The sequence below is a fragment of the Talpa europaea genome (assembly GCF_964194135.1).
Source record: "Talpa europaea genome assembly, chromosome: 4".
In the NCBI taxonomy this organism is placed as follows: Eukaryota; Metazoa; Chordata; class Mammalia; order Eulipotyphla; family Talpidae; genus Talpa; species Talpa europaea.
In genome coordinates this window covers 24,560,141-24,586,848 of record NC_140070.1, presented here as the reverse complement: position 1 = coordinate 24,586,848, position 26,708 = coordinate 24,560,141, and the positions used below count along the sequence as shown (strand labels likewise).

The window sequence follows — 26,708 nt, the reverse complement described above, 5'->3', positions numbered from 1 at the left end:
AAGTCCTCTCTAGGATCATAAACACAAGTCACAGGAGGGTGAAGAATGGTAACAGCCAGGAAGCCCCCAAACTGAGCACAATTGCAATATAAAACAAAGAGCTACTGAAATAAACAAGACCCCCAAAATAAAACAATACAAACATTACTGAACAATCGCTGATTCTTTTAAGGACAGAGATGGTATATACATCACACCAAACGTCTCAGTAACCTAAATAGGACAAAGGAAAAGGTGTAGAGGCAAATGTAGATGAATTCTTTTGTGTTGCATAATTTAAAGTCTCTAAAAACTTTCATTTCTTTCCTTCAGACCTCCCTCTCCTTAACCCTAACTAGAAGAGGTGGGGTGGGGAGGAGACAGCAGTATAAATTAGCAATTTCTATAAACATTTTAGTAGGGTGGTCATTTGAATGGAGAAAGATTAGTAGAGAAAATTCTGGATCCTAGGCACTAGCTCAGTCTATATAGACCTCTCTCCTTGCCTCAAGCAAACCACTTAATAACCAATTAACAGTTTAGAAAACTGGGGACATTTGGAATGATGATCACCCTGGTAACTGGCAGCAGTTAAGGACATATAAGAAAAGTGACAACGAGCCATAATTTCATAATCACTTTAGAGAGAGAATCCTCCGCAGACTAGATTTTTCTCCTAAAACACCTTCACTTTGAAAGTGATCATCTTAAATATTTCTCCCTGGGAAATGGTGCAGCAGGAGGCCTTTCTACAAATGACTTAAGTGATGAATTAATTTTAATGTGGCTTCATCAAAATGAGGTCGGGCAATTAAAACTGTAATAGTTAACAATGCTTACAACAATTTTTGTAGTGTTCGTTGTTGGTAGACTTCGTTTGTGCAGTACTTCACATATGGGTCAAATGTGGATGCTGTGTGTTTTTCCACAATGTCACTTATGTCATCTATGAAGATATTATTCTGATGTCTCGCTTCCAACTCTGTAAAGAATCTGAAAAGACAAAGAAAAGCATTTAGACTTTCCTCCATCTATTTAAAAGACAAAGCTGTCCTCATGTAATGCTATTATACAGGCTTTGAAACTCAACAGTATACAGTACCAACTAAAAGGATTTTTAAATATTATAAAAATCATCCTGACCTGCAAGAAATGTGAGCTATGGAAGGCAAGAAAGGTAAATAGAGGCGGGAGAGGCAACATGCTCATATGGGAACTACAAGCGGGAACAGTTGTGTGTCAGGGTATTGGTGGCGTGTTTTTTTTTTTTTTAAATTCCATGAAACACATATATTTTTACTGTGGTAAAAGTATACATAACAAAATTTGTCATTTTAAGTGCACAATTCAATGGCATCAATTACATTCACAATGTTGTGCAACTACCACCATGATTTCCAAAATATTTTGATCACCCCAAATATAAATGTCAGTTCTTCCCATTTCAATTGCTTCCCATTTCTCCCCAAAAACCTTTAATCTACTTTCTATCACTATGAATTGCTTATTCTCGATATTTCAAATAAGTAGAATCATATAATATCTGTCCTTTTTCACCTGGCTTATTTCACTTTGTATAATGTATAATGAAAAATATTTGTAATTCATTTTAACTCCATGTGGTTTTTTTTTTTAATAAAGTAATTTTTTTCAAGATTTATTTATTTATTTATACAAGCACTGGGTACAGTCAGAAGCATGGGAGGGTGAGAGAATTCACCAGAGCCAGAGTGGGGAACAGAACAGGCAGACTGACAAAGAAATACACTGCTGAGGGGAGCAGCGGGCGAGACAGGAGAGGTCTGCACGCCATGTGGGACCCTCGCCGGCGGCCGGGGATCGAACCAGCACTGCAGAGGCTGCGGACAGCTTCGCAGCCTAGCGCTCAACCACTGCACCACCAGGGGAGGCCCTCCATGTGTTTTTTAAACTACATGTATCAGAAATTCATTCCTCTTTATGGGTGAGTAATATTTCATTGTTACAGATATTTATATTTTATTTGCCATTCATCTCCGATGGACACTTACGTTGTTTCCACCTTTTGGCCACTGTCAATACTGCTTCAATAAACATTTGCATACAGTATAAGCTTGATTGATTGTTTTCAAATCATTAGGGTATATATCTAGAGGTAGAATTTCAACTTCAAAAACTCTTTGTCAATACTAGCTACGTCAAAAAATGATAGTGTAGTACCAAGAACCAACACAGGAGAAACTGAGCAATATATCAAGGAGAGATTATTTCATCATGAAAGCTGATCAAGTAATAATCCTTTTTGTCCTGACACTCAGCACTGGCCCATGGGAATTATGGAGACAATTCATTACAATACAAGAGAGGCATACAGAAGGCAGGTGATGGACAGTTCAGTAAACACAGATGAAAGAAGGTGTGAGACTGGTCATCAATGATGAGGCTGGAACTGCTGGGAGCAGAATGACACGCCATGTGGGCAGGGAAACATGAGCATGGAGATCCTAATGGAGGTGCTGAAACCAATAAATCATCCAATCAGACTGAAAACTGGGACAAAGGAGAGATGAAATACAACCAGGGAGAGGGAAATGGCAAGCAGTTCAGTTAGATGGTTCATCTGGGCAAAAGATAATAATACTGGGTAGTGGGAAATCAGAAAAAGACACAGACTAAGGTAACATGTTTAAAGGGAAGTTAGCAAAATAGAGAAACTCATGATATGGGAAAGGCAAGGAAAATGTTGGGGCTTCTAGTCAAGGTTTCTAACTGGGCTTCAACGTGGGTCATTAAACCATTCATGAACACAGGGATGGAGGAGGAGAAGCAAGAAGGAAGTAACTTTATATTGCCTAGGATACATATAGCTGAGAATACACATTTTTAAGGATTCAAAGCCGCAGGAATTCTAGGTAGTAGGTAGTCGATGCTAGTTCATTTTTAGCTGGTTTTCATAAGAATGAAAAATATTTGTAATTCATTTTAACTCCATGTGTTTTTTAAAAAATGTTTCAAGAAATGTTTAAAAAAATTCAAAAGATTGTTATCATGTAAATCTAAGAAATAAATATCTCAGAGGTAAATATCTTACAGTTTCTTGTCTTTAGTTGTTAGTCTCAAAGAATGCCACTGTATAACCAAAAACAACAGTAACTTGCCTTTTCCCAAAGAAAACAAAAATTTATTTATCACTGCAAAAGGTTTGCCAAAGTACAAGATTAAAAACAAAGTACTAATGAAATATCTGTTTATCCTACTTACTTTGATACAATATAAACCAAGTCATCCAACTTTTATGTTGACATTAGCACAATTAAGATATAATTTCAAGTTTTTATGTTAAATCATCTACTGGTTATTTTGGCAAATTTGCATATTTTACTAAGTGATCTGAGCTACGAAAAGACCAAGAAACTTTTACTGAAGTATGTATTATTTCAATAACCAAGAATACTGGAGCACTAAATCAAATCTGAAGCAAAAGTAAAAGCATTCTGGCTCCCTAGATGGAACTTGAGTTTGGGAAGTAATTTGGCTTATTTGTAGGACAGATTTTTTTTTAAAGATTTATTTATTCATGCATACAAGAACCGGGGTACAGACCAGATGTTCGGGAAGGTGAGAGGATTCACCAGAGACAGAGCGGGGAACAGAACAGTTAGACTGAAATACACTACTTGAGGGGAGCAGTGGTCGAGACAGGAGAGGTCTGCCACTGCATGTGGGTATCTCCCTGGCAGGCCGGGATGGAACCCGCACTGCAGAGGCTGAGGACAGCTTCACAGCGCCACCAGGGAGGTCATGTAGGACAGATTTTTAATGGCAATATATTTCAGTCCTTTGGATTTTTTAAAACAATACTTTCATTATTTCCTTTTCATAGAATTTCAGAGATCATCATGTTTTACAAGCAATCTTGCTACATAATCTCTCTTTCATTCTACCAAGATTCAAATCATAACTCTCACGTTCAGATTTTGGGAAACCTCTAATTAACCAGAAAAAGTTTCCTAGAAACACTGCCTCCTGACCAGACACTCAGGTTAGCCCTGGCTGTTGATTCACCAGCACAGCACGTTCACACCAGTATTTCAAATGCAGTTGGCTCAGGTAGCTCCTGGCTGCACAGAGGATGGTTAAACCAGCACCACCCAGGAGGTGGGACTTTAAGATGATTTAACCATAGGCCCATGTTTGAAGAGTTTACCCACACCCTGTAACCTTCTCTATAATATTTCCTTGCACTGAATAGATTGTGTAATTGCTAGTGTTTTTGTTTTTGTTTTTTAATGTGGTTTCTTTATCAAATTAAGTCATAAACACAACACTGATTTTTTGGGGGGAATAAATCAATTGTGATGTAGTCACATCCGACATACTTTTGGTTAGCTTCACTTTTCCCTTTCTTTAGTACATAGAAAAGACCCACAAGTATGAGGTAGAACTGCTCCCCATAGTCTACTAACAGACTTCCTAAAATTCAACTTGAAACTGTACAGTAAATCTTTCAATCTATAGAAGAGATCTATTTTATATGGACACTAAATCTATTTAAATAGTCAACTAACAAAATATTTTCTCAATGGTCTAGTGCAAGACAACAGGCTCTGGCAGGAATCAAGGAACAAACAGTTGACAACTATGACCACCATGCATTAAGGCAAGCCCCACACTACCACTTCCCATGTAATGTCTCACTTAATTTAATACTCAAACCTGCTTTAGGAGATGGTCATTACACCCATTTTACAGACAAAGAAAGCAAGTTGAGGAGAGTCAAAGTCGAGATTCAAAACAACTGAATCTCAGTTTGAACGAAGAACTGAGCCTTTCTGAGTCCAGAGCTTGTGCCTCTGTTTGCAGTGACCGCTGACCTGGTCTGTGATGCTACTGGCCAGTCCTCAGTCTAGACATCCAGCAAGACGAACAGCTAAAACTAAAAAAGAAATAGACTACTTTCCAAGAAAACCAGCTGAATCATCTCAAAAGTAAATTACACACAATCACATAGTAAAAACTTTTACGGTAGATTTAAGCTGTGGCAAGATCTGTGGGACGGAAGAGGAGAAAACGCCCTGGGTGCAGTCTCCAGGGAAAGCAGCCAGGAGTGACGTGTCCCCAGTCTACACAGCGTGAGCAACCCCATGAACCTCCCTGGGGGTCATTTATTTCAGCTCTCCCTGCTCCCTGCTACTCCCAATCCCTGTGCCCCTCACCTTCCTTCAAGTCTTAGATTAAATTTTGTCTCTTCCAGGAAGCTTTCCCTGACCCTGCTGAACTGGGATAAGCTCCCTTATTTTACGTCTTTATAAATTCCAATGACTTTCCTTTGGTACACTAATTATGACTATAATTACATTGTGATTTTATTTACTTTTGTCTCTCTTAGGAAGATCTATAAGACAAGGGTGATATCTGTTTTGTTCAACACTATATACCCAAGACCAGCCACAATACCTGGAAAATGGAAATATTTGATTTAAAAAAAATTTAGAGGGCTTCCCCAGTGGCGCAGCGGTTGAGTGCTGGGTTGCGAAGCTGCCCGCAGCCTCTGCAGTGCCGGTTTGATCCCTGGCCGCCGGGCGAGGGTCCCACATGGCGCTCAGACCTCTCCTGCCACCCGCTGCTCCCCTCAGCAGTGTACCTCGTCAGTCTGCCTGTTCTGCTCTCCGCTCTGGCTCTGGTGAATTCTCTCACCTTCCCCCACTTCTGACTGTACCCCAGTGCTTGTATAAATAAATCTTTAAAAAAAATTTAGATTTTAAAAAGAATATATAAACCATTAAACCTGTTCAAGGTATTTTGCTCCACTGATATTTTACCAACAATGTAACACCCGCAAACTGGTCAGTCTCCACCCTTGCCTAAATCTCTTGTAAATTACTTCTCTTTATATATTTACTGACCACAAACTGCATTTCCAAAACCATGTAAGGGTAACCAACCAAGGCATAAACTCCCAGCATGAACTTTTATAGTCCTGTCAAATGGGGGTCACTAAAATGAGGCCCAGTCCAGCTCAGCCTTCTTCAATGCCAAATGCGCTTTCTGGAAAAACTGCAGGACCAGTCCCTCCCCCACTGGATTTAGGGAGGATTCCAGGGCTAAGAAGCTCAGTGCTCAGCACTAGCTAGGAGAAGCATAAAAACAGGGCTCTGGTTATAATCATTCTATCTTTTGCCCTTTTCAGAATGGCATCCTTTCAGGGTAGTTTCCCTCCATTAACATCCATTTGCCTAAATCATTTCTGGACTTCTCCTTCTCTTGAACAGGCTGTCAACCTAAGCGGCTGCAGTGTCGCGCCAGACAGGGTCATGTTCACTTACACTGGAGACACGTGTAACATACCAGGCAGGCTTCACATGTCTGAATTGCTGTTATATAATAAAATATCTTCACTAAACAAAGAAATATTCCAGATAAGTGGCAGCAAACTATGTGCTGCTGGAAATACTTTCCTAACAGAATACCAACAGAACATTCTGTACTCTACACCAAAATGGATTTATATTTGACTGTGGTAAGTGAGATTTGGGGTTTGTTTTATTCGTTTTTTGGTGGTCATGTTGATACTAAAGATCAGCATCACCTTTTAACATACTAGATCAGAGAACATACATGACAAGATATCACCACTGCTATGCATTACTAATAAATTGTGCAGAATTTACACTGGAGGCAGTCATTCTCAAATAAAGAAAACTGATGATGAACAAGATAAAGACCACCTATGAATCCTTCACTAGACTAAAAATGGTAAGAAATGTGTTAATTTAACAAAAATAAAGGGCTAGTGCTTCTCAATCAGAACACCCTATATCCTGGATCTAGAAAAGGTTTTTTTTTTTTTTTTTTAATAGGGTTCCCTCCTCAAATGGCTATATGTCTTCTCACATTGTACTGCTGTTTTGTCTTATTTTATCACTGGATTGATTATAAGGGGTTAGGACTGAAATTAAAAGCAGTTGAGAATGTGAAAAAAAAAATTCTGAACAAAAATGTTTTGGTGGTTCTCTTTCCCATTCAGATATTACTGTATGATTCTTACAACCTGTAGGATGACTTTTTAAAAAAGATTCCTATCATCCTATGAAGATTTAAGATTAGCCTGGACATACAGCAGAAGAGACTGAGGTAAAAGAGATAACTGCTTTCTTATCCCAATACTACACAACGCAGAGTCTGCCTAGGTTTATATTCCACTCTCCACAGAGGAAGGAGATCTGGGGGCCAGGGAAGGGAGGTACAAAGAGAAATCACAGAACTAGGTGTACCCCAAGATGCCTCCTTATCAGTACATCTCCTATTTCCTTAGCTCTCCCTCTCACTGGTAAAGAACATACTAGGAGAAATGTAAACAGGACCACACAAATATAGAAAACAGTTAAACAGTTCTTTAAATTTTAATACCATAAGATTGAATTTTCACTTAAAATTGAGAATCTATTTTCTGACTCTGTTTCACAAAAATAAACTGGAGGGGAAAAAAGGGCTTATTCCCATGGTAACCTTTTGCATACTTCAGTCTTCTGTTTCCATGCTCTGCTTTTATCCATTCCTTAATTTCTCAAAGAGATGAAGATATGCTCTAAGAGTAAAGAAAGCTCCTGCCTCAGCAATTATCAAAACGCACTTAGGAGAGGTGAATGCCGGAGGAGTCTGCACATGTCAGGGATGCTCTGGGTTATTGTGGGCAGTTTTATGGTTTTTAATTACGGTTTTTTACTTAGTCATAATTATGAATTTCCATCTAATGGAAATTAGATGGAAATTTCCATTTAACTCACCCCCTGCCACTCCAATTTTATATATGACCATGAAAAAACTGAAACGAAGTAGGTTCAGGCCAGCATTGGAACTCCAGAACCCAGTAAAAAGTGAATACTCATAAATGTGTTGAATGAAGCAACACTAGAGAGTTACTATTCCCACTGCACCACTATTAAAGTGCCATCTTCCAAGGAGAGAGGGACAGTGCGGGATAAGATGAAGCAAGTAACTATCAGGCAAGATTTAATATATAAGTGAAATGACAGGGTTCTTAGTTCAGGGGTGGGTGGGGTGGGGGTGTGCTGACCAGCTATGCTGGTGACCAAAATGGCTAGTGGACGTCTGCGGTCCGTAGTGTTGGCAATCCACTGTCTGGTAAAAAGTTCTTTGAAAATTTAAAACCTAGAGAAGATTATGGCTTCTGAGTAACTGTTTCCTTTTATCTGATAACAGTTGTGTGACCCTTTCACCTTGGCTATCTGAAGGAGACTGGTACCTCTCTGCAGTAAAGTGGTTAGGCTTGGCTTTCTTCCTCCCTGCCTTGTTTTCTGTTTTGCACTTAAACCACCTCATTATATGCATGTCATTTATTGTAGGCGGACTTGAAGCCTTTTGGGGATGCAGCTGGAGTATAAATTATGAATTATAAACAAACTGAGAAAATGTGTATAGTTGATTGCTGCTTGGAATCAGCACCAAGAGAATGAATTTGTAGAATACTGGAGCAACATCAAGTTAAACAAAAATCTTTTCATGCTGAATCCCCCTGCCTCGTGTGCTGCCCTAGAATAAAGTCAGCATGGGGAAAAACACATTTCCTCTTGGCCACTTCTTCAACATATTTTTTAGGTAGTGCCCACGATATTTAAAGTCAGAACTCAATCCACAAGGAAGAATAACAGTGAATAAGTCCCAAATCTTTGCCTCTCAATTTTTCTTTGATTTTTTTTTTGTAATTTCTTTTTTTTTATTTAAATATTTTATTTTATATAATTCTTACATCTTTTTTCATCTTTGCACAATGTATACATTTTCATTTTGGTTATATTCCCCATACAATTGCACCCCCCCCCTTATTTTGACTCTAGTCCTTCCTTTCCCCACCACTCCCCCCCCCTCCATAGTGTGTCTCTGGTTTATAGTTGCTTGTTGATTTTGATTTTTACTTTGTATTGATTAGCCTTTTTCTTGGTCTCTTACTTAAGTTTTCTAGATTCCTGCTATGAGTGAGACCATCCGGTATTTTTCTTTTTCTTTCTGACTTACTTCGCTGAGCATGATCCCTTCTAGCTCCCTCCATGTTGCTGCAAATTGCATGTGTTTATCTTTTTTGATTGCTGAGTAATATTCCATTGTGTATATGTACCACATCTTCTTGATCCATTCATCTATTTTTGGGCATTTGGGTTGCTCCCATAGCTTAGCTATTGTAAATAGTGCTGCTATAAACATAGGGGTGCAGGTGCCCTTTGGAATTACTGTTTCTGTGTCATTTGGGTAAATACCTAGGAGTGGAATTGCTGGATCATATGGAAGCTCTATGTTTAGTAGTTCAAGAAATCTCCACACAGCTCTCCATAGTGGTTGGACCAGTTTGCACTCCCACCAGCAGTGCAGGAGAGTTCCTTTTATTTGAATATGTCCCATATGCCCCCCAAAGCTGCCTTCCTAAGTGAAAGAAATGCTTTCTATAGTCCCCGTTAGTTTCATCAAAAAAGGAAAAGGAACCATAAGACAGAATTTTGAAAAACACTACAGGTCAGTTTCCTAAGCTGCAATATCGTAAGAATAATGATGCTTCTTAGCACAAGGGAGCAGGAATGTCATGTCATTGCTGCAATTTTCAAACCTGCTCCAGTTTCTGGAGCAGCTGGTTCCAGTCTGCCACTTTCTACACAACCATCTCCTTCAACTTTCATCAGGATTTTTAAAATACTTTCCTATAGGATGGTTGCTAGTGCTGGTTAGCTAAGTTGCTGAAGAATAAGATCTATGGGAAAAACAAGCTCTCATCTTGGTTTTAAGCGGATTTGGGGTAATTATAAATGATTATTAAAACCAAAGAAAACAGAGTGGAGACAATCAGGTCTAGCATCAGTCCTGCCACACACAGTGATCAGCTCAAGTAAGTTATCAATGACTCAGAGGAGAGGAAAACATGCCAGGAAAAAGGAAAAGGATGGCGCGGGTCGGGGAGCATGCGGGAATCAACAGGAAATTGTGTGATCACAACACCTCTATATTACCTCCTCAACACCAAAGACCAGATTTCCTGCTCTCTCTCTTAACTGTATACTTTCTTTCTATGTTAGTGATATGTGATCTCTTCTCTCCCAAGTAACTCTATTAGGTAACAATACCTACCTGTGAATAATACACTTCCAGATAAAGTCCATTTCACCCTGCACACACTGTAACATAACAACCATGTACCTAACATCACACCTTTGGAAACTGTGTGATGGGGATGGATGAGGAGTCAGTCAGGTGGCCTGGGTTCAAATCTTGACCCCTCTTTTACTAACCATGTAACCAGAGGCAACTTAAGGTCTCCATGCCACTTTTTCTCGTTTGTCAGATGGGGACAATAATGGCATGACATCTCACGCAGGTCTCATGACCATTTAACGAATTAAAACATGTCAAATGCTTAGAGCCACATGGGGCACATGAAAATGCTCATTAGCACTGATTATTACTTAGGTGCAATAAAATGCTTTTTGCTCCAATGTGACTGCGCACAATTCACATCTTTTAAGTAAAGTCATTGATTTCTTGCTTTTCCAGACCACTCTGTTTAAGGAAAACAAAGGAACCCTTCTACGCTGCTGGTGGGAATGCAAACTGATCCAGTCAAGGACAGCAAAGCCAGCTTCAGTATTCCCATCAACTAAGCCCGGGGTGGCAGGTGTAACATAATCTTACCATACACCTAATCCATTCAAACTCACAGGCATACAATTTCTCACTGAGTTTGTAAAATGTTTAATAGGTACTTGTAAATGAGAAAATAGTGAAGCAGCTCGCTCAGTGCTTTTCAGGCCCTCTATGTTGGGACAGCCTCGTGCATTGCAGACGAGAAAGCAACAAACTAGAGCAGACTAACAATTTCCTGCCGAGAAGTGATGGAACATTTCTTACATGTAAACAGTCTTTTTTGGACTTGGCCTTAAAATTGTTGGGAAGAAGAATCAAGTCTCAATTGACAGAACTTAAGCTAGGTCATGCACAGAAACATTTGAAAAAAAAAAAAAGTACACTGTGTATTTCTTTTTAGGGCCCTCAAGTATGTCAAAGTGACTTTGCGAATATGATTAAGGACCTTGAGATGTGAAATGAAGCTGGATTATGCAGGTAGGACCAATGTCATCACAAGGGTTCTTCTAAGAGGTAGGAGGGTCACAATCAGAGAAGAAAATGGAAGCAGAAATCAGATGAGAAAGAAGACTCCATGCTGCAGTTTTGGAAGATGGAAGAAAGGTCACGTAAGCCAAAGAATGCAGGCAACCTCTAGAAGCTGGAAAAGGCAAGGAAACAGATTCTCCCCCAAAGCCTCAAGAAGGTCTTTCAACCCAGTGAAAGTGACTTCAGACTCCTTTCCATCAATGTAAGAGGACAAATCTGTGTCGTTTTAAACCACATTTGTAGTAATTTGTTATAGCAGCAGTAGAAAAGAAATACATCCCCTTTATTGTAAAACCTCTCTTTCAACCTCTTGTCCCCTCCCCAATAGCCAAAATCTATTGATAGTATCAGCTCACATATCCCTTCATTAGTCACATACTAATCAATAGTTTCCTTGATTCCAGAAAGCTGGAGGTTCCAAACTCAGCTCCCTATTACATCCAGCTCCCATTCATTCATTTGATGACTATTTACTGCTCATCTACTATATACTAGGTTCTATTCTAGCACACTGGATACACATTCCAGGGTAACTCCAACAAAAATCCCTGCCTTCATGTGACTTACAACCTAGTTCCTTGGTGAGGTGAGCCATCCCTGCCCCAGTCTCTTGGGACCCAGCTGAAGGACTATGCAAACAACCATCAGCACCATTGATGAAAGCAGACACAACACCTTCCTTTGGAGGGCCTCTAAAAGGCATTTTGAAAAGCAGGAGACTTTCACAGTAGGTGATCAACAGGAAGAAGGAAGGGGTTGAGAAAGGGCGAGAGTAGTATAAGCAAAGAGGAAAATTCCAGGTGCTCATAGAACACCACAGAACTCCAGTCAACTGGAGTATCCTGTTAAGCAGTTTCAGCTTCTTTCTCAAGTACTAGAGAAGCATGGATGAGCCTGGAATTTTGGGAAAGTAGCAGGATTAAGGGTAGGATGCAGAGCTAGAGTAGGCTAGCTGAGTAGCAAAGAAGGGTCCAAGAGTCAGTCACAAAGCTACACATATAGGAGAAGAGGAGGCTGCAAGTTCTCAAGTGTTAAACACAGAGTTCCCACCTGACCCAGCAATCTCACCACTAAGTACATGCCTGAGAGAAATGAAAATAGATGTTCACACAAAAACCTCCATACACTGTTAGTGAGGCTGTAACTGGGTTCAGACACTATGGAAAATAATATAGATGTTCTTCTATTAAAAACAGAACTACCATATTGGACCTCCCCAGTGGCACAGCTGGTGAGCGCTGCCCGCAGCCTCTGCAGCACAGGTTCAATCCCCGGGGCCACCGAGCGAGAGTCCCACATGGTGCGCAGACCTCTCCTGCCACCCACTGCTCCCCTCAGCAGTGTACTTCATCAGTCTGCCTGTTCTGCTCTCCGCTCTGGCTCTGGTGAATTCTCTCACCCTCCCATGCTTCTGACTATACCCAGTGCTTGTATAAATAAATAAATAAATCTTTAAAAAAAAAAAAAAAAAGGACTATCATATGAACCAGGAAATTTACTTCTGGATATATACCCAAAGAAAATAAAAAGAAGACATTGAAGCGATACCTATATTCCCATATTCATTATAGCATTATTCACAATAGGTCAAATTATGGAACAACCTAAATGTCCATCAACAAATGAATCTATAAAGAAGTTGTTTAGGGGCCTCCCTGGTGGTGCAAGTGGTTAAGCTTCAGCACTATGAAGCAATCCTCAGCCACTGCAGCACAAGTTCAATCCCCAGCCGGCCAGGGAGCTACCCACATTGCGCAGCAGACCTCTCCTGTCTCGCCCTCTGCTCCCCTCAGCAGTGTATTTCAGTCAATCCACCTATTTCTGCTCCCCACTCTATCTCTGGTGAATATTCTCACCCCTGGCACCTCTGTCCTACCCCCCAGCTCTTGTGTGCATAAATAAATAAATCTTAAAAAAAAAAGTTGTTTAATGAATGTTCAGTAATGAGAAAGGAGTTCCTGTCATTTGTAACAACATGGATGACCTGGAGGCATTAGACTAAGTGAGAGAAACCAACAAAAATAAATACTATATGATGTCACTTACATATAAATTCTAAAAAAGCCAAATTCATTAAAAGAGAAATTAAAATGATGGTTACCTGGGGTAGAGGAGATGGTAAGGGGTCAGGAAATAGGAAAGATGGTGTTTAAGGGTACAAACTTGTAACTAGTAGATAAGTCCTAGAGATCTAATGCACAGCATAGTGATTAAAGATAACAATATTTCCTTATAATTATCAAACTTGCTCAGAAACTAGATCTTAATTATTCCCAAACCAAAAAAAGAAATGATAATTCTGTGATATGATCGCAGGGCTAACCAATACTATTAATACAAAGGCAATCATATTGCAATTCAGAAAGGGATCAAATCATCCTATGTTCACCTTAAATGTTCACAATGTTATATGTCAAGTTTTAACTAGTGCCCCCTAAGTTATATGTTAAATCAAAAATTATTGAAAACACACATTTACATAAATGTCCATCCAACATAATCTGTGTTTGTAAAAAGGAGAATCATCCAACATACAATTAATGAATCAATACATAAAATGTGGTATATCCATACAATGAAATATTATTCAGAAATAAAAAGGAAGCAAGTATTGACACATGTTACAATATGGATGAATCTTAAAAACATGGTAGGAAAAAAAAAAAGTCAGCCATAAAAGATCACGTATGGTATCATTTCATTAGTATGAAATCTCCAGAACATTTAAATACACAGTAACAGAGAGGATTAAAAAACAGATTTTGTCTAGAGCCAGGGAAGTTGGGGGGAAGTGGGCACTAATGAGTATAGTATTTCTGGGGTGATACAAATGTAGAGTTGATTGTAGTGATGACCATACAATTTGTGAATATAACAAAATAAGTCACTAAATTATACAGTTTAAGTGGGTTATTGATCTTTTATATGAATTATCATCTCAATAAAGCTCTTTAATAATAATAATAAAAGGGCAGCAGCTACGGATATAGACATAAGGGGTAAAAACTGCTGGCCACTAATTCCGTCCACATTCTGTTCATTCTCTTTTTTTTACTTTCCCAGAAAGCAGATTTGGTATGTTTCATCTCTTTTCAAGTGACTCTTATGCAAAGGTCCAAGACTGAAACAATAAAGGAGGGCTGTTCCAGTCCAGGCAAGGTCAGGAGGCGCAGGGTCCACTTGTAGGCTTTCCTGACACCCACACTGGCCAATGCTGTGACGCCTTCAGGGAATTCCAGGCTTCATGGGATGAAATCTGAAACCATGTTACAGATCGCCCGGCTGAGTGGTATGGGAATGTGAAGCATCTTTGTAGGGTCAGTGAGAGGGAACATAGCCAAAATCTCCTAGTCACACGAGAGAATTGGAGACAGTGGGTCCACACCGAAGCAGCCCTGCCCGACTGCATAGGCCTATAACCCCAGTAACAACTGCTACCCTTTTGCTTCATCACAAGACTCCTTGTCAAGAGTGAATAATGGTTCCATTTAGAGAAAGCAAAGAAAATGTTCTGATACCCTCCCATAAGGCTGGTTCAGCAAGATCCAATGATGACAATTTAGTCCAGAAAGGTCCAATGTTCCAAATTTTACCTAGCATTTCACCACAATCTAAATGCTGGCCTCCTCCAATTTTCTTATATAGTGAAGAATTTTGACACAAAAATTTGCTATGCATTATCTATTTCTCTAGAGAAATTTCTATTGTGTGTGTACTTCTTAAATTCCCATTTCCTAGGGAAAATTAGTCATTTATAAACCACAATCACATTTCACTAATGTTTCTGTTGTTTTACACACTTTCTCTTATTTCTCCACCAAAACCCTGGCTCCATAGCACACATCTTCTACAATGTTATTTTTCTCTTTGTGGTATTTTTTCCTGCTTCAATTCAATTTAAAAGAACCTAACAAACCTTTTTTTAAACACTTCTCTAGATCCATCACCCTGTCCCTGAACCATTAAGGAGAAATGCAGCAGTCCAAACCAAATTTTAACTAGTGACTTTTAATCACACAACCCTTCTAAGAAAAGCCCACCTCCTCTTATTTCCTTCCCAATTAGCTAGCGGGTCACTTATACAAACCACTCACCCACAAATCATGAAAGAACAACAACACCATGGAATCGTCTTTCATTGCTCGCTCAGGGCATTGACTCCAGATCACAAGAAGATACCACTCACCAGGATACACAGCAACTATAGTGTACAGGTGTGGAGATGTGCAGGGAGCTTGCAGGGAGTTTGTCATTCTGTTAACTTTGCATTGTTAATTTTGTTGTTGTTGTAACTGACATCTCAATGTTTGAGATGGAAACTACTGCAAAAAACTAATCTGGATTTTGGATAATATACATCTTGCCTTTGGTCACCTCGCCACCAATGAGCAGCAACCAGTCTCACATATTGCCAAAGAAGCAGAGCTGGCACATAGCTGGTTGCAGACACTTGAGAAAAACTGAAGAAACTGTCTATTTATACAGTGAGTATTTTTCCCAAGAGAGAGGTGTACTGTGATCCCATCAGTGGCGATGGTCTCTGGTTTAAAAGGACCACAGAAGGCACACCTATTGGACAACTGGTCAAAGCAACTGACTGCTCCAGTAGTCAGCAGCTACCCTAGTTTCTATAACACATCAGAAACCAGAAATGCTAGGTCTTTGAGCTAAGAAGACCAGCATGACTTTCAACTACAGAATTATTATCTATTATTATAACAAAGAGCTTTACTAGATCTTGTAGAGTGCTTTACAGTTTCCAAGTGGCTTTACACATCTCTGCATTAAACAGTAGTACCTTTTCCAAGAGTTTTCTTTAAAACTCATACATATGCAAAATAAATAACCCACAAGCTTCTTTCTATAACAAAAACTATACTTTTTTTCTTGACAAATGGAAAAACTGTAATTCAGCTATAGAGAATGATTCCATGAGAAATGGTCTCTGAGGAAAAATGTTTTGTGTTGGTTTTAGTATTATTAATCAGAGATACACTGAATGCTTCAGAGACTGATAGCTTTATAAAATTGTATGCAGAATTTATCCTTAGCATATTATCTCTAGGAATTTTAAAACTCAAGACTGAAAAATATAATTTTGCTAAAATTGGCTTTTCTTTTACAAATCTTTGTGTTTCTGAATATTAATTACATATACTAATTCTGTTGTTGTTGTTTAAAGCTAGCTTGGCAATAAACAATAGAAAAAGAAGAGAGCATTTTGTTCACTTGAAAAATTAATAGACATTGAAGCTCCAGGTAAAAAGTTAAAAGCCACTGAAATGGCCCATGATATCCAGCTTTCACACTCTAAATTTTGTGTGCAGGCAAGACAGAAACAGATTAAGAGTAGCTAGAGGTGTAGGTAGTGAGGTAACAAATCTGACCATTACCAAATTAAAGAGAATTTTAAAACAAGATGAAAGCGATGTCATTATTGTTTCCTAGACTTTTAAAACCTGAACTTCACCCTCTACGGTACAATGGTAAATTAAATTTTTAAAAAGTAGACACTAAATGCATTATAGGTAGGAAAGTCTTCACTGGTCAATCATGATTTGATGCTCAAGGTACTTTCACCATATTTGGACCACTTAGAGATTCAACATAATAATAGTCCCCATAAGCTTTATTTTCTGTGCTTACAACAAAGCATATTTCTATTATCTATGCATTTTCAATTTCAAGCATTTCTTGGTTGACTGCAGCTGTTTACCTTCTTGCCAGAGTAATATCTGGGAAATGACTCAAATTTCTTAGCATTTGTAATTAGGAAAAGAAATGATCTCAAGTGTTTATATGTATATGCATATATATGTATAAATAGATTTCACTGTTTTATTTTTTAAAAACTCATTTACTTCTATGTTAATACATTTTAAAAGTTAATCTACCTGATCTTTTAGTTGTTCTAATGGCGAATATCTGACAAAGGGGATTACATCTGACATCTGACAAGGGGATGATATTCAAAATCTACAAAGAACTCATACAACGCAACAAAAAGAAAACAAATAACCTAGTCAAAAAATGGATAGAAGAGTTAAGTAGGTACTTTTGCAGAGAAGACAAATGATGGCCAACATGAAAGTATTCCCATCATTTGCCACCAGGGATATGCAACTCAAAACCACAATTCACACCTGTGAGAACAGCCCATCCAAAACACCTTAAGTAATCCCCATAGAATTTCCTTCACCAATGGGAACTAATCCTGGGGGTGGGTGGGTGGGAGGAAAGCAAATATGATTTAAAAATGAGAACTGGTGCCTCCCTGGTGGCACAAAGGGTTAAGACACAACCTATGGGGCCTCCCCGGTGGTGCAGCGGTTGAGCGCTGGGTTGCGAAGCTGCCCGCGGCCTCTGCGGCGCCGGTTCGATCCCCGGCTGCTCCCCGGCCCCGGAGGAGGATCCCACATGGTGCGCAGACCTCTCCTGCCACCCGCTGCTCCCCTCAGCAGTGTACTTCAGTCCTTCTGCCTGCTCTGCTCCCCGCTCTGGCTCTGGTGAATTCTCTCGCCCTCCCGCGCTTCTGACTGTACCCAGTGCATGTATAAACAAAACAAACAAACAACTATAATAAATAAATAAATAAAAGCATGCCTCTATTAAAAAAAAAAAAAAAAAGACACAACCTATGAAGCTGTCTGCAGCCTCTGTAGCACGAGTTAGATCTTAAAAAAAAAAAAAAGGAATGATGTAAAAAATATATAAATAAAAAATAAAACACCTTACATAGCAAACTTTGGTGAGAATGTGAAGAAAAAGGAAACTTTATTCACTGGAAATGCAAACTAGAACAGCCCTTATGGAAAACAGTATGAAAACAATATCCATCTGTACCTTAAACTTATGCTTGAAATTTCTCATATTAATATAAAAGAAAGAATACAATACAAAAGAATTGTATTAATCAGCAAAATGTTATCTAAACTATGAGGATGAATTAATTCCTGCAATTAGCACCAAATTTTAATGCATATATGGCTATAAACTGTCTTTGATATAAAGACTTTGGAGTTTGCAAACTGCAATAACTGATATCTCTGTGAATGTAATTAATCAGAACTTTTGTAATTAATGAGAAAGAATAAAGGGGTGGCAGGAGGAACTATACCCAGTCATCTCTAATACCTTAATGCAGTCTTGTGAATTGAAATGAGTAGAAAAGTCTTGTCAACTTATATTCATAATCTGAGCAGTTGAAAACTTCTGAGAAGTTAAGTCCAATTATTTCACATGCTGGCAAAAGTCCAAGGTAGTATCATCATGAATTTTTAGAAGGGTTGGGGGAGGAAAGGAAAAGCATTCATGGCAAGTACACTAATAAATTCTCTTGAAATGGCATATTTAAGATTATAAAAAGGTAGTAAACCATGCTATAAAACCTTCATTTCTCAAATGTTGATTTTGGCTACTGCATATGTGAAAATCTGTATGTGCAAGGACTAAGTTACCATAGTTATAAGCATTTACTTCAAAGTCAACATTATTAAAGCACAGCCTATTCCTTACAGAACACCAACTTGAAGTTATAGAAGTTATAAAAACAGGCAATAGATGTTTTTATAAAATTAATATTTTGGTAAATCAAATCACCGTAAATAACAAAGCTCATTTTGCAAACAGAAAGACAATTTGGGGATGGCCAAGCTCCCCTCTGGAATGTACCTCTTCTGGCTCTGGATCTTAGGCCAACATGTCTAAAAACACAACATGTGTGAGTTCAGAAAACAATTGAAACTGAGAAGAAACATCTATGCCAACTGCCACAGTGACATTTCAATAATATTTCACTTCCATTTATAGTGACATATTCTACCTTTCCTTTCCCCATTTGGAAAAGATGCCAATTACTCTAATAATCTTCTGATGGAGGAATGGCCAGCACAAGATAAAGGGGTTCTGAAGGTGTATCTTGTGTACATACATCAGGTGGTGGGGTGAGCAGTGAACTTACTGTAACCGCTTCTTTTTTTTTTTTAAGATTCATTTATTTATGCATACAAGAGCTGGAGTACAGGCCAGAGGTGTGGGGGGTGAGAGGACTCACCAGAGACAGAATGGGGAACAGAACAGGCAGACTGTCTGAAATACACTGCTGAGGGGAGCAGCGGGCAAGTCAGGAGAGGTCTGCTGTGCAATGTGGGTTGCTCCCTGGCTGGCCGGGAATCAAACTCGTGCTGCAGAGGCTGCGGACAGCTTCACAGGTTGTGTCTTAACCCTTGCGCCACCCAGGAGGCCCCTGTAACTGCTTCTTGTGTAGACTTTTGATTCTCATAGACAGAGCTCAATATACAGATCCTCCGAAGGAATCCACAAGAGATTAGGCATTCTTAAGGTAGGTTGTTTTTAAATGTAGAAGAAAAAAAAAAAAAAAAAAAGAGCTGATGCCACTTGGCTTCTATTGCACAACATGCTCCTTGGGTTCCTTCCACTGACACTGTCTCCTCCCCCATCTTCTCATCTCTTCATGTTGGTTGATGTCTCAGGGCTTAGAGTTTGGCCTTCTCTATCTCCATTCTTTGCCCAGTTATCTCATCCAACACAACACTGGGAATTCCATCCATATGCCAGCAATGCCCAAATATGTCTCCACCCTTCAAAGTGCCCAAATGCAGACTTCCATATCTTCAAAGGTGCCTCTTGTAATCTCATAGCCATCTTGAAAGGTACTGGGCATGAGAAACAAATAACCACTTAAGAATTCAACTTCACGGTTAAAGGCAAAACTAAAAAAGATCAGTAGCTATCTGGGTTTGGGGGCAAGGGAGAGATGACTAGTTAGACACAGTGGAAACTGTTTTAAGGCAGTAAAATTGTTCTGTATGCTACTATAATGGTGGATATGTGTTACTACGTATTCATCAAAACCCATGGAATGTACAACACATGCTACAGAGTCAGGCTAAATATAGCAACTAGGTACTAATCTAACTGTAGCAAATGAAAGTGGGATCTATAGGCACCAGGCTCTTAGGTGCTTTAATTTAAACTTCAGTGAGAGAAAAAGATGCAGAACAGGATAGTCAGTATGTTACTTTTTATGAAAAGGAAGGTACTAAGAAAACAGAAGAACAAAGACATTAATAAATACATTAATTAATTAATAGACAGTGAGGGGTAACAGAACTGATGGGGACAGACAGATAAGCAAGGCATATCAGTATACAATTATATACTATTTGACATTGTTTGAACTTTTAAGTCATGTACATATAACTCATTAAAAGCATAATGAAATATTCTTTCCTATTAAAATAATGAGCCAAGGGTCAGAGGGCTTCAGCCTTGGTTCTGATTCCAATTAGCTGTAAGGCCTGAAGTAATGTCTTTAAATTTCAGAAAGGCACAGAAGTCCTTCAAGTGCCCTCTCAATCTTATAATTCCATGGAAATAGTTTATCAATCACAAAACACAGTAAAAAAGTAAACTGAGCTCAGGTGCATGACAGTGTTTACTGTGAGAAATTACAGCAGGTGAATTATCTCTTAGTCAAGTCAATGACCTAACATAAATGAAACTAATTCTACTTCCTATTTCAAATAAATTACCCAGAAGTTTGAAAAATAAAACTACAGTCATGAATTATAGAAATATTAGTAAAACTAAACATTACCTAAGAACATGAGGTAAAAGGAGTTTCAGTAGAGCATAAATCAGATGACTTTTCCTTAAGGTAGATAAAATGACAGCACCCAAATCCCAGATTTATAAATCATTCAGAGGCAGTAAAAATGAAGAACTATGCATTCACACTAGAAGTATATTTAGCATTTTGAACCGTGACATAATCCAGGTTCTGTGATTCTTTGGGGAAAAAAAATCATTGTATTGTATTGTAGTTAATGCTCATTAACATGGCAGAAATTTGGTTTTCTAAGACCCAATTCCATACAGTCCCATCGCCCATTTAATAAAACTATTTGAAAATATAAAATAATTAACAGCATGTGGCTAGAAAGGCATTTCTACATAAAGTTAGAGACTAGTTGAATTATATCTCTATTAAAATATTTGTTAATGACAATCGTGAGACTAAATTGATGAAGGAGCATAAGGAAATAAGGGTAACTGAGGGTTAAGGAAAGACACTCCCTTGGTTCTCTGGACCTTGCTGAAGTCCTGCTTTGAAGGCTATTCTGTTCCACAGGAACCATTTTCACCAGGACAGGAACTGACTGTCGTGTTCATTGTTATATTTCCAATGCTGAGTCCACTGCCCACTACACAGTAGGTGCTCCAAAATCTCACCCTAATTTATTTTTTTCAAAGAATAAGATGGAACATTCACCAAAAGTTTTATATCCACAGCAATGACTATTTCCTCAAGATAATTAATTCCATAATTCATATGGATCCATTCATTTAAAGTTTCTAAATAGAAGAAACTACACAAAGAGAGCCCTGGCTCATTTGGGGAGTGTAGGAAGAGGAAAAAGCAATCCCAGTGTTATTCTCCATTTAAGACCCCGGCTGTTTGACAAATCAAAAAAAAAAAAAAAAAAGCAGATAAAATCAGATAGAAAATCAGATGGGCACTGGCGCTCATAGTTTATTGGGGCTGACACCAGCTTGAAACACTCTTAATTGTTTTTATAGAGTTCTTTGTGAGCTATGCCACTTTGTGACTGCATACCCTTGATGGAATCTGAATTTCTCACGTTTATGTTTATTTTGGGCAGTGGCAGGCTGGGCCCCTCACCCACTGACTCTGTTTCTTGAATTAAAGTAGAGTAGCCACCATCAGATGAATGGGGGCACAGCAGCCCCCAAGCTCTGCTCACAGGAGAAAGCCTGTGAAGCAAAGCATTTTAAAAGAAGCAAAGCAGTTCTCCGCAAGACAAACTGTTACCATGTCATCCTTCGCCCACAACCCACTTCCAGGCTTGTTAAAAGAAATACATCCGCTGAGATGCTCAAAATGTCCTGCCACACTTCCTCGAAAACGGTGTTCAACAATCCCAGAGAAAAGGACAGTCAGCTCTGCTTACAGAGCCCTTGGCCATCTGGTTTCCATCACTTGGACGCTCACTCTCAGAAAATCATTTTCAAATATTATTCTCCTTTTAGCAGGTTTTCACATCTTCACTTCCTGCAGTCTTTCTCACATTGAAACACACACACTCGCAGAGGTAACATGTACAATTACATTTTTCATATGATTCCCAAAAGGCTTTCACCACATCCAGACCCTCATGTCAGTCAGGCTTCTGAGCAAAAGGTAATGTTTGCGAAGCCCACCCTCTGTGAGACCAACTTTCCCAAATCCTTCCACCATGGTGAGAATATAGGATCTAGAAAAAGCACTCATAGGAATGAGTAATTCTCAGTGTGAGCAGGTGATAACAGATTCACAGCAGGCAAGGACCTCAGTACCTTGGTTTTGCATTCTTTAGCTATTCTGATAAACATGACCTCCTTGTAATGTAAAGTCACTTAGCAACTGACATGCAGAGGGAAAAGCAATCTAAGGATAGTTGGATTCCTCCCTCTAGTCTCAGAAAGAGAAATGTGATCAAGACTAGTTTTTACTAGTCTTCAAAACTGGGAAATAGTTTATAACAAAAAAGTCTGCAATAAAATAGGCAAAGGCACCAAGTTTCTCTAGTTTGAACATGTCAGCTTCCAAATACGGGGGTCTTCAAAGGGTCCAGAAGCAAAGGCTTTACTCAATAGTGTTCAGGGAAAGAGTAAGAGAGTCTAAATAATTATACCTGCCCCCCCTCCAAGTTGAGAAAAATACTTCATGAGCAAAAAGTAGAAATCACCCAGTATTTAACTCTCAGAAATATTAATATAATAAAACCTGAGTTCTAAGTGTATTAACATTGTTAAATGATATTTATAGTCTAAAGTAATAAAATTACATTCCAATTACAAAAGTAATTTTATGGAAGTAAGCTGGATGTTAGCACAAAAAATGAAAGAAAAAGGAATAAGGTATTTCAACACAGTGATACTCCAGGGACATCCTAAATACAAACAAGGGAAACCAACTCACTACCTGTACTTAGCATATTTTAAAACTGCTAAACATGAGTTCTCCTCTCCTGCACTGCTGCTGGGAGTGTAAACTGGTCCAACCACTATGAAGAGCTGTGTGGAGATTCCTAATCTGCTAAAGATGGAGCTTCCATATGGTCCAGCAATTCCACTCCTAGGTATTTACCCAAATGATACAGAAACAGTAATTCCAAAGGGCACCTGCACCCCTATGTTTATAGCAGCACTATTTGCAATAGCTAAGCTATGGAAACAACCCAAATGCCCAAAAATAGATGACTGGATCAAGAAGATGTGGTGCATATATACAATGGAATATTACTCAGCAATCAAAAAAGATAAACTCATGCAATTTGCAGCAATATGGATGGAGTTGGAAGGGATCATGCTCAGCAAAATAAGCCAGAAAGAAAAAGAAAAATACTGGATGGTCTCACTCATAGAAGGAATTTAGAAAACCTAAATAAGGGGCCAGGAAAAAGACTAATTATAATAAAGTAAAAATCAAAATCAACAAGCAACGATAAACCAGAGATACACTATGGGGGGGAAAAGGGAGTGGGATCAAAACAAGAGGGGGTGGGAATTGTATGGGGACTATAACCAAGATGAAAATGCATACATTGTGCAAAAAATGAAAAATTATGTAAAAAATATATAAAATTAAATTAAATTAAAAAAAACCATGAGTTCTCAAATGACTATCAGATCTCCAAAGAGTGAGATAAGGCAGTAAAATCTGTGACATAAGTTTTCAGAAAACAGTCCTCCTAAAGATCTTTAATTTATTGCTACTTAGTGACATCTACGAGAACCGTTTCATGGCTTAATCATTTCTGCTCTTTTGTTAACAAAACAGCCCAAGTAAAATTTCAACTTGTGGAATGGCTATCAAAGATGCCCCCGAAAACACCTATTCCTAGCAGATTCTTCAAAGATAGCTACATACTTACACAAGTACATACACCTACATGTATAGCAAAGTGTTGTGTATCAAATATACACAAGATGCAAGGGAATAAGAGTAGGAGTTACATGACAGAGGACTTCAACAGATAAACACAAACACTGCTATTGTGCCCTGACTGGTTGCTGGTATCAGTCTTCCCTGCTAGAAACAAAATTCCAATGAACTCCCAATACAGAGACCGTTTTCTTGCTACAAAGGGGCCTTTGTTTGAATCCCCCACAAGTGACAAGGTCAATCCTAGCCAATCTTGACATTTCTATGGAACCTTTCCACCAGATTTTTTTTCAAGTTCAAATCATTTCCCGAAAAGTTTCCAAAATCCAAAGAAAACACCATATAGATAAAGTATCAGTTAAGTCCTTTAACAAATAACCATTCGTGACAAATGTTTTCCTCAAGATATTTTTCTAAAAATACTACTTGTAAAATCTAAAATCACAAGGCCTGTTTGATTTAATCCCCATCCTAAAAAAGAAAAATATTAGATTCAGAATAGTAATAATATGCTGAACTAATGCTTTAAATGGTATTTACCTATCTTCTCAGCATACATACAAAAAGGGATTTCAAGATTGTTAAAGAAAACCATAGTCTCAGTTTCTACACAAAGTTATTTTAAAAAATAAAAATAGTTTGCTAAGAGGTGGCTCAGTGTTCATTATCACCAAAGAGATAAAGCATGTTTCATTTAAGTCCTAAGAAAGATTTACAAACTTATTTTCTACAAAAGTTTATTTTGTAGAAAAAGCAGAAAATTATAAACTGAATTCAGCCTGTTCACATTTTCACACACACATTTTCTTTTCTTCTTCAAACCACTATAAAAGTAGTCTAAGGAAGGGGCTTCCCTGGTGGCGCAAGGGGTTAAGCACAGCACTATGAAGCAATCCTCAGCCTCAAGCAACCCAGCAGACCTCTCCTGACTCGCCCGCTGCTCCCCTCAGCAGTGTATTTCAGCTAGTCTGCCTGTTCTGTTCCCCATTCTGTCTCTGGTGAATCCTCTCACCCCCCCCCCACATCTATTCATTTTCCATACGGTAATCCTTACTAAGACCTAAATTGAAATTTAGTTCTTTAAACAGAACCCACGTATATGTATTTTTAAATAAATGGTCCAGAGGAATGCATTTGAAAGAATGAAAAAAACTAGTTTCAATTCCATCTAAGTGAATGACCTCAAGCAAATTCACATAATTAATTTATGCCTTCAATCTCCTTATCTGCAAAAGGGAATGAATGGTACTTCATAGGATGCTATAAAGGACTACATCAGATGAAATAAGAAGTGTTAGAAACACACAAAATTAATGCCCAGATGCTAATAATTAATGCAACACAATTAGAGGCAACATCCCATGATAAACAAGCAATAGGAATCCTTAGAAGAGCTTGCTTTGGAGACTTAGAACATCAACCAGCTTTCTTGTGCTTAAATCAAGTGCTAGATTTAACTTGGCTAGATCACAGAGTTTACATTAAAATCTTTTCCATCAGCCAGAAAAACTGTGTGGTCCTGCTTATTTTACTTACAACTGGCAGAGTCAAAAATCCATGTAATGATTCAAAACCCACAGCTGTAAATGCAATGCAGATGAAATACTGCAAGGACACCCCCAGCCATTGTTTCCTTTTCCACAAAGTTCTACCCTGGTTTAAGATTGATAACAGCTAATGATTACACTTGGTAACAGTTTCCTGTGTCCCAACCAGATCGTTATCCAAGTTAAAATCTCCATGTGACAACGGAATCTTCAGACTCCTGCAAAAGCAATGCCAAAAAGGAAAAAAAAAAAAAAAAAAAAGCAAGTACTGGCCCAAATATCTGCAAAAAATAAGCAGGAGAACAAGTCTCATTGGCAGCTGGGGCGTGTCAAGGCCTGTTTTGAAGCAGTGGTGTAAGGAATCTATCACCGCACAAGGCAAACACCAGGCCAGGAGGAAGAAAACAGCTCAGGTTTTAGTCCTAACCTAAGCGACAACTAATACCCTTTACAAGGAAGAATCCACTTATTTTGAACTCATTCAATGTCAAAATAAAGCTTATTGTTAAAACAGTATAAAACTTACCACAACTATCTTTTAAAAAAACATGTGCATATATATAAAACAAGATCTGTTTGCTAACCTAGTCGTAGGCCAGTACTGGCAGAGGCAAACACAGTGGGACATGTAATCAAGTCTATAAATACAAAATCCAGAGACATTTCAGAATACCAGTCACATGATCAAAATGACAGTAATAATATAAACAAATCACTACTATTTGAGAGCTAAGCAGTGTTAACCTTTTACATAGATTATCTCATGTAATTCTAACAACTTTATGAAGTTAGATATACCTACATCACCATTAGAAAGCAGCAGAAACTAAGATTTAGAGTTAATAAATACTTGTCTACTGTGTTTCTCAAATGGATATATTTCTCTTTTTCTTTTGAAGATTTACTTTTATTTATTTATGCATATAAGAACTGGGGTATAGACCAGAGGTGCAGAGGGTAAGAGGATTCAGCAGAGACAGAGTGGGGAGTGGGTAGATCTACTGAAATACACTGCTGAGGGGAGCAGTGGGCAAGACAGGAGAGGTCTGCTGCACCAT

General features: G+C 38.5%; 1 protein-coding gene across 1 annotated transcript in view; it reads right to left on the bottom strand.

The window, feature by feature from the left end:
• ARHGEF26 (Rho guanine nucleotide exchange factor 26) overlaps positions 1-26,708 on the bottom strand; it is a gene marked incomplete at both ends in the record, with an annotated part of 100,516 nt that overhangs the window by 36,253 nt on the left and 37,555 nt on the right. Inside the window, one exon of the mRNA XM_084232577.1 lies at positions 820-972. Within this exon, the coding sequence (XP_084088703.1) occupies positions 820-972 (153 nt within the window). The remainder of the gene's footprint in view (positions 1-819; positions 973-26,708) is intronic.